Below are 13,511 nucleotides of genomic sequence, written 5' to 3' on the forward strand. Positions count from 1 at the left end.
CTCAGCCCCACCCACTGTCCCCGGCTCCGCCCACTGCCCCCCAGCCGGGCCCCGCCCCTCAGCCCCACCCACTGCCTCCGGCTCCGCCCACTGCTCCACCCCAGCCAGACTGTGCCCCTCACGCCACCCACTGTCTATGACTCTGCCCCATTGTCCTGCCCTGCTACTTCCAGGCCCGGCTCATCCTGCCTCTGGCCCCACTGTCCAGGCCGGACCTCACTGCCCACTAGGCCGCCCAGCCCACCTCAACTGCCCCCTGCTCTTCCACAGCCCCGGTGCCCCCGGGCCATGGCTGCATGTGGACGGGGCCGCGCAGCAGGACCCGGACCAGCCTCGGCTCTTCACGGTGACCCTGCGGGACGGGACCTTCTGCCCCTTCGCCGAGGAGTCCAGGATGCTGGAGCTGGAGCTGGAGGGCATCTCGAACGAGAGCTTCGTGAGCGCCACCTGCCGCCTCTTCCTCCGGGACATCGGTGGGTCCGCCTGAGAGCCCCGCGCCAGGGGGCTGGCACCCCGCTGCCCCAGCGCCCCCCGCATGGGCACCAGGGCTCCCACAGCCCCTCTGCCCGAGAGCCCCGCTGCCCCAGCGCCCCCCCCGCATGGGCACCAGGGCTCCCACAGCCCCTCTGCCCGAGAGCCCCTCTGCCCCAGCGCCCCCCCGCATGGGCACCGGGGCTCCCACAGCCCCTCTGCCCGAGAGCCCCGCTACCCCAGCGCCCCCCGCATGGGCACCGGGGCTCCCACAGCCCCTCTCCCCGAGAGCCCCGCTGCCCCAGCGCCCCCGCATGGGCACCAGGGCTCCCACAGCCCCTCTGCCCGAGAGCCCCTCTGCCCCAGCGCCCCCCGCATGGGCACCAGGGCTCCCACAGCCCCTCCGCCCGAGAGCCCCTCTGCCCCAGCGCCCCCGCATGGGCACCAGGGCTCCCACAGCCCCTCTGCCCGAGAGCCCCTCTGCCCCAGCGCCCCCCGCATGGGCACCAGGGCTCCCACAGCCCCTCTGCCCGAGAGCCCCGCTGCCCCAGCGCCCCCCCCGCATGGGCACCGGGGCTCCCACAGCCCCTCTGCCCGAGAGCCCCGCTGCCCCAGCGCCCCCCCCGCATGGGCACCGGGGCTCCCACAGCCCCTCTGCCCGAGAGCCCCGCTGCCCCAGCGCCCCCCGCATGGGCACCGGGGCTCCCACAGCCCCTCTGCCCGAGAGCCCCTCTGCCCCAGCGCCCCCCGCATGGGCACCAGGGCTCCCACAGCCCCTCTGCCCGAGAGCCCCGCTGCCCCAGCGCCCCCCGCATGGGCACCAGGGCTCCCACAGCCCCTCTGCCCGAGAGCCCCGCTGCCCCAGCGCCCCCCCCGCATGGGCACCAGGGCTCCCACAGCCCCTCTGCCCGAGAGCCCCGCTGCCCCAGCGCCCCCCGCATGGGCACCAGGGCTCCCACAGCCCCTCTGCCCGAGAGCCCCGCTACCCCAGCGCCCCCCGCATGGGCACCGGGGCTCCCACAGCCCCTCTGCTCGAGAGCCCCGCTACCCCAGCGCCCCCCCGCATGGGCACCGGGGCTCCCACAGCCCCTCTGCCCGAGAGCCCCGCTGCCCCAGCGCCCCCCGCATGGGCACCAGGGCTCCCACAGCCCCTCTGCCCGAGAGCCCCGCTGCCCCAGCGCCCCCCGCATGGGCACCAGGGCTCCCACAGCCCCTCTGCCCGAGAGCCCCGCTGCCCCAGCGCCCCCCGCATGGGCACCAGGGCTCCCACAGCCCCTCTGCCCGACAGCCCCTCTGCCCCAGCGCCCCCCCCGCATGGGCACCAGGGCTCCCACAGCCCCTCTGCCCGAGAGCCCCTCTGCCCCAGCGCCCCCCCGCATGGGCACCAGGGCTCCCACAGCCCCTCTGCCCGAGAGCCCCGCTACCCCAGCGCCCCCCGCATGGGCACCGGGGCTCCCACAGCCCCTCTCCCCGAGAGCCCCGCTGCCCCAGCGCCCCAGCATGGGCACCAGGGCTCCCACAGCCCCTCCGCCCGAGAGCCCCTCTGCCCCAGCGCCCCCGCATGGGCACCAGGGCTCCCACAGCCCCTCTGCCCGACAGCCCCTCTGCCCCAGCGCCCCCCGCATGGGCACCAGGGCTCCCACAGCCCCTCTGCCCGAGAGCCCCTCTGCCCCAGCGCCCCCCGCATGGGCACCAGGGCTCCCACAGCCCCTCTGCCCGAGAGCCCCGCTGCCCCAGCGCCCCCCCCGCAGGGGCACCGGGGCTCCCACAGCCCCTCTGCCCGAGAGCCCCGCTGCCCCAGCGCCCCCCGCATGGGCACCAGGGCTCCCACAGCCCCTCTGCCCGAGAGCCCCGCTGCCCCAGAGCCCCCCCCGCATGGGCACCAGGGCTCCCACAGCCCCTCTGCCCGAGAGCCCCGCTGCCCCAGAGCCCCCCGCATGGGCACCAGGGCTCCCACAGCCCCTCTGCCCGAGAGCCCCTCTGCCCCAGCGCCCCCCGCATGGGCACCAGGGCTCCCACAGCCCCTCTGCCCGAGAGCCCCGCTACCCCAGCGCCCCCCGCATGGGCACCGGGGCTCCCACAGCCCCTCTGCCCGAGAGCCCCGCTGCCCCAGCGCCCCCCGCATGGGCACCAGGGCTCCCACAGCCCCTCTGCCCGAGAGCCCCGCTGCCCCAGCGCCCCCCGCATGGGCACCAGGGCTCCCACAGCCCCTCTGCCCGAGAGCCCCGCTGCCCCAGCGCCCCCCGCATGGGCACCAGGGCTCCCACAGCCCCTCTGCCCGAGAACCCCGCTGCCCCAGCGCCCCCGCATGGGCACCAGGGCTCCCACAGCCCCTCTGCCCGAGAGCCCCGCTGCCCCAGCGCCCCCCGCATGGGCACCAGGGCTCCCACAGCCCCTCTGCCCGAGAGCCCCGCTGCCCCAGCGCCCCCCGCATGGGCACCGGGGCTCCCACAGCCCCTCTGCCCGAGAGCCCCGCTGCCCCAGCGCCCCCCGCATGGGCACCAGGGCTCCCACAGCCCCTCTGCCCGAGAGCCCCTCTGCCCCAGCGCCCCCCGCATGGGCACCAGGGCTCCCACAGCCCCTCTGCCCGAGAGCCCCGCTACCCTAGCGCCCCCCGCATGGGCACCAGGGCTCCCACAGCCCCTCTGCCCGAGAGCCCTGCTGCCCCAGCGCCCCCCGCATGGGCACCAGGGCTCCCACAGCCCCTCTGCCCGACAGCCCCTCTGCCCCAGCGCCCCCCGCATGGGCACCAGGGCTCCCACAGCCCCTCTGCTCGAGAGCCCCGCTGCCCCAGCGCCCCCCGCATGGGCACCAGGGCTCCCACAGCCCCTCTGCTCGAGAGCCCCGCTACCCCAGCGCCCCCCGCATGGGCACCAGGGCTCCCACAGCCCCTCTGCTCGAGAGCCCCGCTATCCCAGCGCCCCCGCATGGGCACCGGGGCTCCCACAGCCCCTCTGCCCTAGAGCCCCTCTGCCCCAGCGCCCCCGCATGGGCACCGGGGCTCCCACAGCCCCTCTGCCCGAGAGCCCCGCTGCCCCAGCGCCCCCCGCATGGGCACCAGGGCTCCCACAGCCCCTCTGCCCGAGAGCCCCGCTATCCCAGCGCCCCCCCGCATGGGCACCAGGGCTCCCACAGCCCCTCTGCCCGAGAGCCCCGCTGCCCCAGCGCCCCCCGCATGGGCACCAGGGCTCCCACAGCCCCTCTGCTCGAGAGCCCCGCTGCCCCAGCGCCCCCGCATGGGCACCAGGGCTCCCACAGCCCCTCTGCCCGAGAGCCCCGCTACCCAAGCGCCCCCGCATGGGCACCAGGGCTCCCACAGCCCCTCCGCCCGAGAGCCCCGCTACCCCAGCGCCCCCCCCGCATGGGCACCAGGGCTCCCACAGCCCCTCCGCCCGAGAGCCCCGCTACCCCAGCGCCCCCCCCCGCATGGGCACCAGGGCTCCCACAGCCCCTCTGCCCGACAGCCCCTCTGCCCCAGCGCCCCCCGCATGGGCACCAGGGCTCCCACAGCCCCTCTGCCCGAGAGCCCCGCTACCCCAGCGCCCCCCCCCGCATGGGCACCAGGGCTCCCACAGCCCCTCTGCCCGAGAGCCCCTCTGCCCCAGCGCCCCCCGCATGGGCACCAGGGCTCCCACAGCCCCTCTCCCCGAGAGCCCCGCTGCCCCAGCGCCCCCCCCGCATGGGCACCAGGGCTCCCACAGCCCCTCTGCCCGAGAGCCCCGCTGCCCCAGCGCCCCCCGCATGGGCACCAGGGCTCCCACAGCCCCTCTCCCCGAGAGCCCCGCTGCCCCAGCGCCCCCGCATGGGCACCAGGGCTCCCACAGCCCCTCTGCCCGACAGCCCCTCTGCCCCAGCGCCCCCCGCATGGGCACCAGGGCTCCCACAGCCCCTCCGCCCGAGAGCCCCGCTGCCCCAGAGCCCCCCGCATGGGCACCAGGGCTCCCACAGCCCCTCTGCCCTAGAGCCCCGCTGCCCCAGCGCCCCCCGCATGGGCACCAGGGCTCCCACAGCCCCTCTGCCCGAGAGCCCTGCTGCCCCAGCGCCCCCCCCGCATGGGCACCAGGGCTCCCACAGCCCCTCTGCCCGAGAGCCCCTCTGCCCCAGCGCCCCCCGCATGGGCACCAGGGCTCCCACAGCCCCTCTGCCCGAGAGCCCCGCTGCCCCAGAGCCCCTCCGCATGGGCACCAGGGCTCCCACAGCCCCTCTCCCCGAGAGCCCCGCTGCCCCAGCGCCCCCCGCATGGGCACCAGGGCTCTCACAGCCCCTCTGCTCGAGAGCCCCTCTGCCCCAGCGCCCCCCGCATGGGCACCAGGGCCCCCACAGCCCCTCTGCCCGAGAGCCCCGCTATCCCAGCGCCCCCCGCATGGGCACCAGGGCTCCCACAGCCCCTCTGCCCGAGAGCCCTGCTGCCCCAGCGCCCCCCGCATGGGCACCAGGGCTCCCACAGCCCCTCTGCCCGAGAGCCCCTCTGCCCCAGCGCCCCCCGCATGGGCACCAGGGCTCCCACAGCCCCTCTGCCCGAGAGCCCCGCTGCCCCAGAGCCCCTCCGCATGGGCACCAGGGCTCCCACAGCCCCTCTCCCCGAGAGCCCCGCTGCCCCAGCGCCCCCCGCATGGGCACCAGGGCTCCCACAGCCCCTCTGCCCGAGAGCCCCGCTACCCCAGCGCCCCCCGCATGGGCACCAGGGCTCCCACAGCCCCTCTGCCCGAGAGCCCCGCTGCCCCAGCGCCCCCCGCATGGGCACCAGGGCTCCCACAGCCCCTCTGCCCGAGAGCCCCGCTGCCCCAGTGCCCCCCGCATGGGCACCAGGGCTCCCACAGCCCCTCTGCCCGAGAGCCCCGCTGCCCCAGCGCCCCCCCCGCATGGGCACCAGGGCTCCCACAGCCCCTCTGCCCGAGAGCCCCGCTACCCTAGCGCCCCCCGCATGGGCTCCAGGGCTCCCACAGCCCCTCTGCCCTAGAGCCCCTCTGCCCCAGCGCCCCCCGCATGGGCTCCAGGGCTCCCACAGCCCCTCTGCCCGAGAGCCCCTCTGCCCCAGCGCCCCCCCGCATGGGCACCAGGGCTCCCACAGCCCCTCTGCCCGAGAGCCCCGCTGCCCCAGCGCCCCCCCCGCATGGGCACCAGGGCTCCCACAGCCCCTCTGCCCGAGAGCCCCGCTGCCCCAGCGCCCCCCCGCATGGGCACCAGGGCTCCCACAGCCCCTCTGCCCGAGAGCCCCGCTGCCCCAGCGCCCCCCCGCATGGGCACCAGGGCTCCCACAGCCCCTCTGCCCGAGAGCCCCAGGTGGGCACCAGCGCCCCCCGCATGGGCACCAGGGCTCCCACAGCCCCTCTGCCCGAGAGCCCCTCTGCCCCAGCGCCCCCGCATGGGCACCAGGGCTCCCACAGCCCCTCTGCCCGAGAGCCCCGCTGCCCCAGCGCCCCCCCGCATGGGCACCAGGGCTCCCACAGCCCCTCTGCCCGAGAGCCCCAGGTGGGCACCAGCGCCCCCCGCATGGGCACCGGGGCTCCCACAGCCCCTCTGCCCGAGAGCCCCAGGTGGGCACCAGCTGCTCTGCACCCTCCACCCGAGAGCTGCATGTGTGGGGGCTGGCACCCCACTGTTCCAGTGCCCCCTCCACGTGGGTACCAGGGCTCCCACTATCCGAGACCACCCCCCCCCCCCAGCATGATTACTGGCCCTACCTGGCTACCAGACCTCCCCTGCCTGACAAGCCCACCTGCCTGGGCACCAGCCCCCTCTGCCCCGGCGCCCCGCTGCAGGGGCCCTAGAATCGCAGGGTCCTAGGACTGGGAGGGGCTCGCGAGGCGTCGAGCCCAGTTCCCCGCCCTCCCAGCAGGGCCAGGCATCGCCTAGAGCAGCCCTGGCAGGTGTCTGCCCAACCTGCCTTCAGCGTCTCCAGGGACGGGGATTCCACAACCCCCGGCAACTTGGTCCAGAGTTTGACCCCCCGACAGGCAGGAAGCGTTTCCTGATGTCCAACCTCAACCTCCCTGGCTGCAGCCTACGCCCCTGGCGGCTTGTCCTGTCTGCAGGGGCCAAAGGGAACAGCCCCCCTCGCGACCCCCTTTTAGGTACCTGAAAGCCGCCCGCGCGTCCCTCAGTCGTCTCCTTCCCAAACCCAAGGAGCCCAGGTCCTTCAGCCTCCCTCAGGGCCACTTCAGCATCCTCGTGGCAGACCCCACATCCTCCACCCCATAGCGCCAGGAGCCGTGCAGGGGGCCAGGCCCTCCTCGCCGCCTGCCCCCGTCCCACAGCCCCATCCGTGGCTCCCAGGGCAGTCCCCCCACACCTCATGGGTTCCTGGGTCGAGGGCCCCCACCCTCTGGGGCGCGGGCTGTCTCCCAGATCCATCTCCTAGGCACAGACATGGCCCCCACCCTCTGGGGCGTGGGCTGTCTCCCAGATCCATCTCCTAGGGACAGACATGGCCCCCACCCTCTGGGGCGCGGGCTGTCTCCCAGATCCATCTCCTAGGGACAGACATGGCCCCACCCCATGGCCGTGCGCTGGGCTGTCTCCCAGATCCATCTCCTAGGGACAGACATGGCCCCCGCCCCATGGCCGTGCGCTGGGCTGTCTCCCAGATCCATCTCCTAGGGACAGACATGGCCCCACCCTCTGGGGCGTGGGCTGTCTCCCAGATCCATCTCCTAGGCACAGACATGGCCCCCACCCTCTGGGGCGTGGGCTGTCTCCCAGATCCATCTCCTAGGCACAGACATGGCCCCACCCTCTGGGGCGCGGGCTGTCTCCCAGATCCATCTCCTAGGGACAGACATGGCCCCACCCCATGGCCGTGCGCTGGGCTGTCTCCCAGATCCATCTCCTAGGGACAGACATGCCCCCACCCCATGGCCGTGCGCTGGGCCAGGGCCTCTTCCGGCTGCGTCGTGCCTGGGGCCGGAGCGGGGTGGCTGGCCCCACCCTCCCTCGTGACTAACGACTCTCCTGTGCCCGCAGTGAGGCCGGGCCCCCCGCGAGACGTGGCCGCACACAGCGAGGGCGGGAAGCTGCACCTCTCGTGGGACCCCCCAGCCTCCTGGACGAGGCCCCACTCCTACTTCCCCCTGCGCTACCAGCTGGAGTACCAGCACCCCAACGGCACCACGGTAACGGGACCCCGCCGCCGGGCTTGTACCCCCCCCACAGACAGCACCAAGGCAACCGGTGCACCCTCCCCTCTCCCCACCCGTCACTCATCCCGCCGGGGCTTCTACCCCCCCCACAGACAGCACCTAGGCAACCGGTGCACCCTCCCCTCTCCCCACCCGTCACTCATCCCGCCGGGGCTTGTACCCCCCCCCACAGACAGCACCAAGGCAACCGGTGCACCCTCCCCTCCCCCCACCCGTCACTCATCCCGCCGGGGCTTGTACCCCCCCCACAGACAGCACCAAGGCAACCGGTGCACCCTCCCCTCCCCCCACCTGTCACTCATCCCGCCGGGGCTTGTACCCCCCCCCACAGACAGCACCAAGGCAACCGGTGCACCCTCCCCTCTCCCCACCTGTCACTCATCCCGCCGGGGCTTGTACCCCCCCCCACAGACAGCACCTAGGCAACCGGTGCACCCTCCCCTCTCCCCACCTGTCACTCATCCCGCCGGGGCTTGTACCCCCCCCCACAGACAGCACCAAGGCAACCGGTGCACCCTCCCCTCCCCCCACCTGTCACTCATCCCGCCGGGGCTTGTACCCCCCCCACAGACAGCACCAAGGCAACCGGTGCACCCTCCCCTCCCCCCACCTGTCACTCATCCCGCCGGGGCTTGTACCCCCCCCACAGACAGCACCAAGGCAACCGGTGCACCCTCCCCTCTCCCCACCTGTCACTCATCCCGCCGGGGCTTGTACCCCCCCCACAGACAGCACCTAGGCAACCGGTGCACCCTCCCCTCTCCCCACCTGTCACTCATCCCGCCGGGGCTTGTACCCCCCCCCACAGACAGCACCAAGGCAACCGGTGCACCCTCCCCTCCCCCCACCTGTCACTCATCCCGCCGGGGCTTGTACCCCCCCACAGACAGCACCAAGGCAACCGGTGCACCCTCCCCTCCCCCCACCTGTCACTCATCCCGCCGGGGCTTGTACCCCCCCCCCCCACAGACAGCACCAAGGCAACCGGTGCACCCTCCCCTCCCCCCACCTGTCACTCATCCCGCCGGGGCTTGTACCCCCCCCCACAGACAGCACCAAGGCAACCGGTGCACCCTCCCCTCTCCCCACCTGTCACTCATCCCGCCGGGGCTTGTACCCCCCCCCACAGACAGCACCAAGGCAACCGGTGCACCCTCCCCTCCCCCCACCTGTCACTCATCCCGCCGGGGCTTGTACCCCCCCACAGACAGCACCAAGGCAACCGGTGCACCCTCCCCTCTCCCCACCTGTCACTCATCCCGCCGGGCTTGTACCCCCCCCACAGACAGCACCTAGGCAACCGGTGCACCCTCCCCTCTCCCCACCTGTCACTCATCCCGCCGGGGCTTGTACCCTCCCCACAGACAGCACCAAGGCAACCGGTGCACCCTCCCCTCTCCCCACCTGTCACTCATCCCGCCGGGGCTTGTACCCCCCCCCACAGACAGCACCAAGGCAACCGGTGCACCCTCCCCTCTCCCCACCTGTCACTCATCCCGCCGGGGCTTGTACCCCCCCCCACAGACAGCACCAAGGCAACCGGTGCACCCTCCCCTCCCCCCACCTGTCACTCATCCCGCCGGGGCTTGTACCCCCCCCCACAGACAGCACCAAGGCAACCGGTGCACCCTCCCCTCTCCCCACCTGTCACTCATCCCGCCGAGGCTTGTACCCCCCCCACAGACAGCACCAAGGCAACCGGTGCACCCTCCCCTCCCCCCACCCGTCACTCATCCCGCCGGGGCTTGTACCCCCCCCCCACAGACAGCACCAAGGCAACCGGTGCACCCTCCCCTCTCCCCACCCGTCACTCATCCCGCCGGGGCTTGTACCCCCCCCCCCCACAGACAGCACCAAGGCAACCGGTGCACCCTCCCCTCTCCCCACCCGTCACTCATCCCGCTGGGGCTTGTGTCACCCCTCTCCGCCTGTACCCCTAACCCAGCCTGTCCTGCGCTCTGTTCCCAGCCGTACCCCCCAGCCTGTCCTGCGCTCTGTTCCCAGCCGTACCCCCCAGCCTGTCCTGCGCTCTGTTCCCAGCCGTACCCCCCCCAGCGTGTCCTGAGCTCTGTTCCCTGCCGTACCCCCCCAGCCTGTCCTGCGCTCTGTTCCCAGCCGTACCCCCCCAGCCTGTCCTGCGCTCTGTTCCCAGCCCTACCCCCCCAGCGTGTCCTGAGCTCTGTTCCCTGCCGTACCCCCCAGCCTGCCCCCCCAGCGTGTCCTGCGCTCTGTTCCCAGCCGTACCCCCGCAGCCTGTCCTGCGCTCTGTTCCCAGCCGTACCCCCCCAGCCTGTCCTGCGCTCTGTTCCCAGCCGTACCCCCCCAGCCTGTCCTGCGCTCTGTTCCCAGCCGTACCCCCCCAGCCTGTCCTGCGCTCTGTTCCCAGCCGTACCCCCCCAGCCTGTCCTGCGCTCTGTTCCCAGCCCTACCCCCCCAGCCTGTCCTGCGCTCTGTTCCCAGCCGTACCCCCGCAGCCTGTCCTGCGCTCTGTTCCCAGCCGTACCCCCCCAGCCTGTCCTGCGCTCTGTTCCCAGCCGTACCCCCCCAGCCTGTCCTGCGCTCTGTTCCCAGCCCTACCCCCCCAGCCTGTCCTGCGCTCTGTTCCCAGCCGTACCCCCCCAGCCTGTCCTGCGCTCTGTTCCCAGCCCTACCCCCCCAGCCTGTCCTGCGCTCTGTTCCCAGCCGTACCCCCCCAGCCTGTCCTGCGCTCTGTTCCCAGCCCTACCCCCCCAGCCTGTCCTGCGCTCTGTTCCCAGCCCTACCCCCCCAGCCTGTCCTGCGCTCTGTTCCCAGCCGTACCCCCCCAGCCTGTCCTGTGCTCTGTTCCCAGCCGTACCCCCCCAGCCTGTCCTGCGCTCTGTTCCCAGCCGTACCCCCCCAGCCTGTCCTGCGCTCTGTTCCCTGCCCTACCCCCCCAGCCTGTCCTGCGCTCTGTTCCCAGCCGTACCCCCCCAGCCTGTCCTGCGCTCTGTTCCCAGCCCTACCCCCCCAGCCTGTCCTGCGCTCTGTTCCCAGCCGTACCCCCCCAGCCTGTCCTGCGCTCTGTTCCCTGCCGTACCCCCTAGCCTGTCCTGCGCTCTGTTCCCAGCTCTACCCCCCCAGCCTGTCCTGCGCTCTGTTCCCTGCCGTACCCCCCCAGCCTGTCCTGCGCTCTGTTCCCTGCCGTACCCCCCTAGTCTGTCCTGCGCTCTGTTCCCAGCTCTACCCCCCCAGCCTGTCCTGCGCTCTGTTCCCAGCCCTACCCCCCCAGCCTGTCCTGCGCTCTGTTCCCAGCCCTACCCCCCCAGCCTGTCCTGCGCTCTGTTCCCTGCCGTACCCCCCCAGCCTGTCCTGCGCTCTGTTCCCAGCTCTACCCCCCCAGCCTGTCCTGCGCTCTGTTCCCAGCCGTACCCCCCCAGCCTGTCCTGCGCTCTGTCCCCAGCCCTACCCCCCCAGCCTGTCCTGCGCTCTGTCCCCAGCCCTACCCCCCCAGCCTGTCCTGCGCTCTGTTCCCAGCCCTACCCCCCCAGCCTGTCCTGCGCTCTGTTCCCAGCCCTACCCCCCAGCCTGTCCTGCGCTCTGTTCCCAGCCCTACCCCCCCAGCCTGTCCTGCGCTCTGTTCCCAGCCCTACCCCCCAGCCTGTCCTGCGCTCTGTTCCCAGCCCTACCCCCCCAGCCTGTCCTGCGCTCTGTTCCCAGCTCTACCCCCCCAGCCTGTCCTGCGCTCTGTTCCCTGCCCTACCCCCCAGCCTGTCCTGCGCTCTGTCCCCAGCCCTACCCCCCCAGCCTGTCCTGCGCTCTGTTCCCAGCCCTACCCCCCCAGCCTGTCCTGCGCTCTGTTCCCAGCCCTACCCCCCAGCCTGTCCTGCGCTCTGTTCCCTGCCCTACCCCCCAGCCTGTCCTGCGCTCTGTTCCCTGCCGTACCCCCCCTAGCCTGTCCTGCGCTCTGTCCCCAGCCCTACCCCCCCAGCCTGTCCTGCGCTCTGTTCCCAGCCGTACCCCCCCAGCCTGTCCTGCGCTCTGTTCCCAGCCGTACCCCCCAGCCTGTCCTGCGCTCTGTTCCCAGCTCTACCCCCCCAGCCTGTCCTGCGCTCTGTTCCCTGCCGTACCCCCCCAGCCTGTCCTGCGCTCTGTTCCCAGCCCTACCCCCCCAGCCTGTCTTGTGCTCTGTTCCCAGCCCTACCCCCCAGCCTGTCCTGCGCTCTGTTCCCAGCCGTACCCCCCCAGCCTGTCCTGCGCTCTGTTGCCAGCCCTACCCCCCCAGCCTGTCCTGCGCTCTGTTCCCAGCCGTACCCCCCCAGCCTGTCCTGCGCTCTGTTCCCAGCCGTACCCCCCAGCCTGTCCTGCGCTCTGTTCCCAGCCGTACCCCCCAGCCTGTCCTGCGCTCTGTTCCCAGCTCTACCCCCCCAGCCTGTCCTGCGCTCTGTTCCCAGCCCTACCCCCCCAGCCTGTCCTGCGCTCTGTTCCCAGCCGTACCCCCCTAGCCTGTCCTGCGCTCTGTTCCCAGCCCTACCCCCCCAGCCTGTCCTGCGCTCTGTTCCCAGCCCTACCCCCCCAGCCTGTCCTGCGCTCTGTTCCCAGCCCTACCCCCCCAGCCTGTCCTGCGCTCTTTTCCCAGCCCTACCCCCCCAGCGTGTCCTGAGCTCTGTTCCCAGCCGTACCCCCCCAGCCTGTCCTGCGCTCTGTTCCCAGCCGTACCCCCCCAGCCTGTCCTGCGCTCTGTTCCCAGCCCTACCCCCCCAGCCTGTCCTGCGCTCTGTTCCCAGCCCTACCCCCCCAGCCTGTCCTGCGCTCTGTTCCCAGCCGTACCCCCCAGCCTGTCCTGCGCTCTGTTCCCAGCCGTACCCCCCAGCCTGTCCTGCGCTCTGTTCCCAGCCGTACCCCCCAGCCTGTCCTGCGCTCTGTTCCCAGCCGTACCCCCCCAGCCTGTCCTGCGCTCTGTTCCCAGCCGTACCCCCCCAGCCTGTCCTGCGCTCTGTTCCCAGCTCTACCCCCCCAGCCCGACCTACTCTGTTCTCACAGAGCTCCCTCCTAACTTTATGTTGCGCTCCTGATTGTGCAACAGCTAACTTTAGAAGCTGCTGTTTCATGTCCTCCTCAGTTATGGCTAGAGTGGGAAGAAGAATGTATCGTATGGCTTTTCCCCAGTAACCGATATTTTGTCACATTTCTGCCTTTTGTGCACTATTATTGATCCTTCTCCCATTTCTGTCTAGTAAAGGACTAAACCCAGCCTTTTGTTCCTAATATACTGTTTTAAACGTTTGTGTTGTATCCTTTTGCTTCCCTTATCAATTTTCTCCAGTTAGTAATGAATGTGAATCAGAAGCTATCAGCTTACCATGTCTTCTTTTGAATATTTATTTTAATAGCTGCTTTAATTTTCCCATGGCCACTTGAAGTGAAGGAACCCTCCCTCCTCCCCCCTCCCTCCCCGCAGACTTGTCAGCACAGGATCCCGTGTGTTGCTAGGATGCCGTTTTAGTCAGGACGTTGCCGTCTCTCACCTGCACTTTCCACCCTACTGCCAGCATCACTCCTTGACCGCCTGGCTGCTGCTGCTCCCGCTCACTGTTTCTCTGCATTTCAGGGCTCCCTGCTGCTGGAGGGCGTGACAGAGATGAGCCTGGGGGGGGATGTGCGGCGAGTGCAGATCCGCTGTCAGGACCCCTTGGTCAACTCTACCTGGAGCCCCTGGAGCACCTGGCCCAGCCTGTGATGGGGCGTCTAGAGCAGGACCTGCAGCCGGCCTCCCCTCGAGCCCCCCCCAGCTGCTGTTTGAAACCCAGCCCCCGCTGCCCTCTTTTCCAACCCCACAGCTGGCTGGAAATGCAGCCTCCCTGGGTCTACCCCTCCCAGAGCCTGTCCCATCTTGACCCCCAGCCCGCGACCCTCCCGCCAGCTGCTGCTCCCCAGCACTGG

The 13,511-nt window shown here is 71.9% G+C and overlaps 1 protein-coding gene across 1 annotated transcript; it reads left to right on the forward strand.

The window, feature by feature from the left end:
- Window positions 1-394: 394 nt before the first annotated feature.
- On the forward strand, window positions 395-13,308 carry LOC142825976 (interleukin-12 subunit beta-like). Its single transcript, XM_089777649.1, has 3 exons — window positions 395-473; window positions 7,435-7,583; window positions 13,180-13,308. The coding sequence occupies exons 1-3, from the start codon at window positions 395-397 to the stop codon at window positions 13,306-13,308; spliced, it is 357 nt and encodes a 118-aa protein (XP_089633775.1).
- Window positions 13,309-13,511: the final 203 nt, after the last annotated feature.

The sequence above is a fragment of the Pelodiscus sinensis genome, chromosome 4 (genome assembly GCF_052426305.1).
Source record: "Pelodiscus sinensis isolate ZL-2025 chromosome 4, ASM5242630v1, whole genome shotgun sequence".
Classification (NCBI taxonomy): Eukaryota; Metazoa; Chordata; order Testudines; family Trionychidae; genus Pelodiscus; species Pelodiscus sinensis.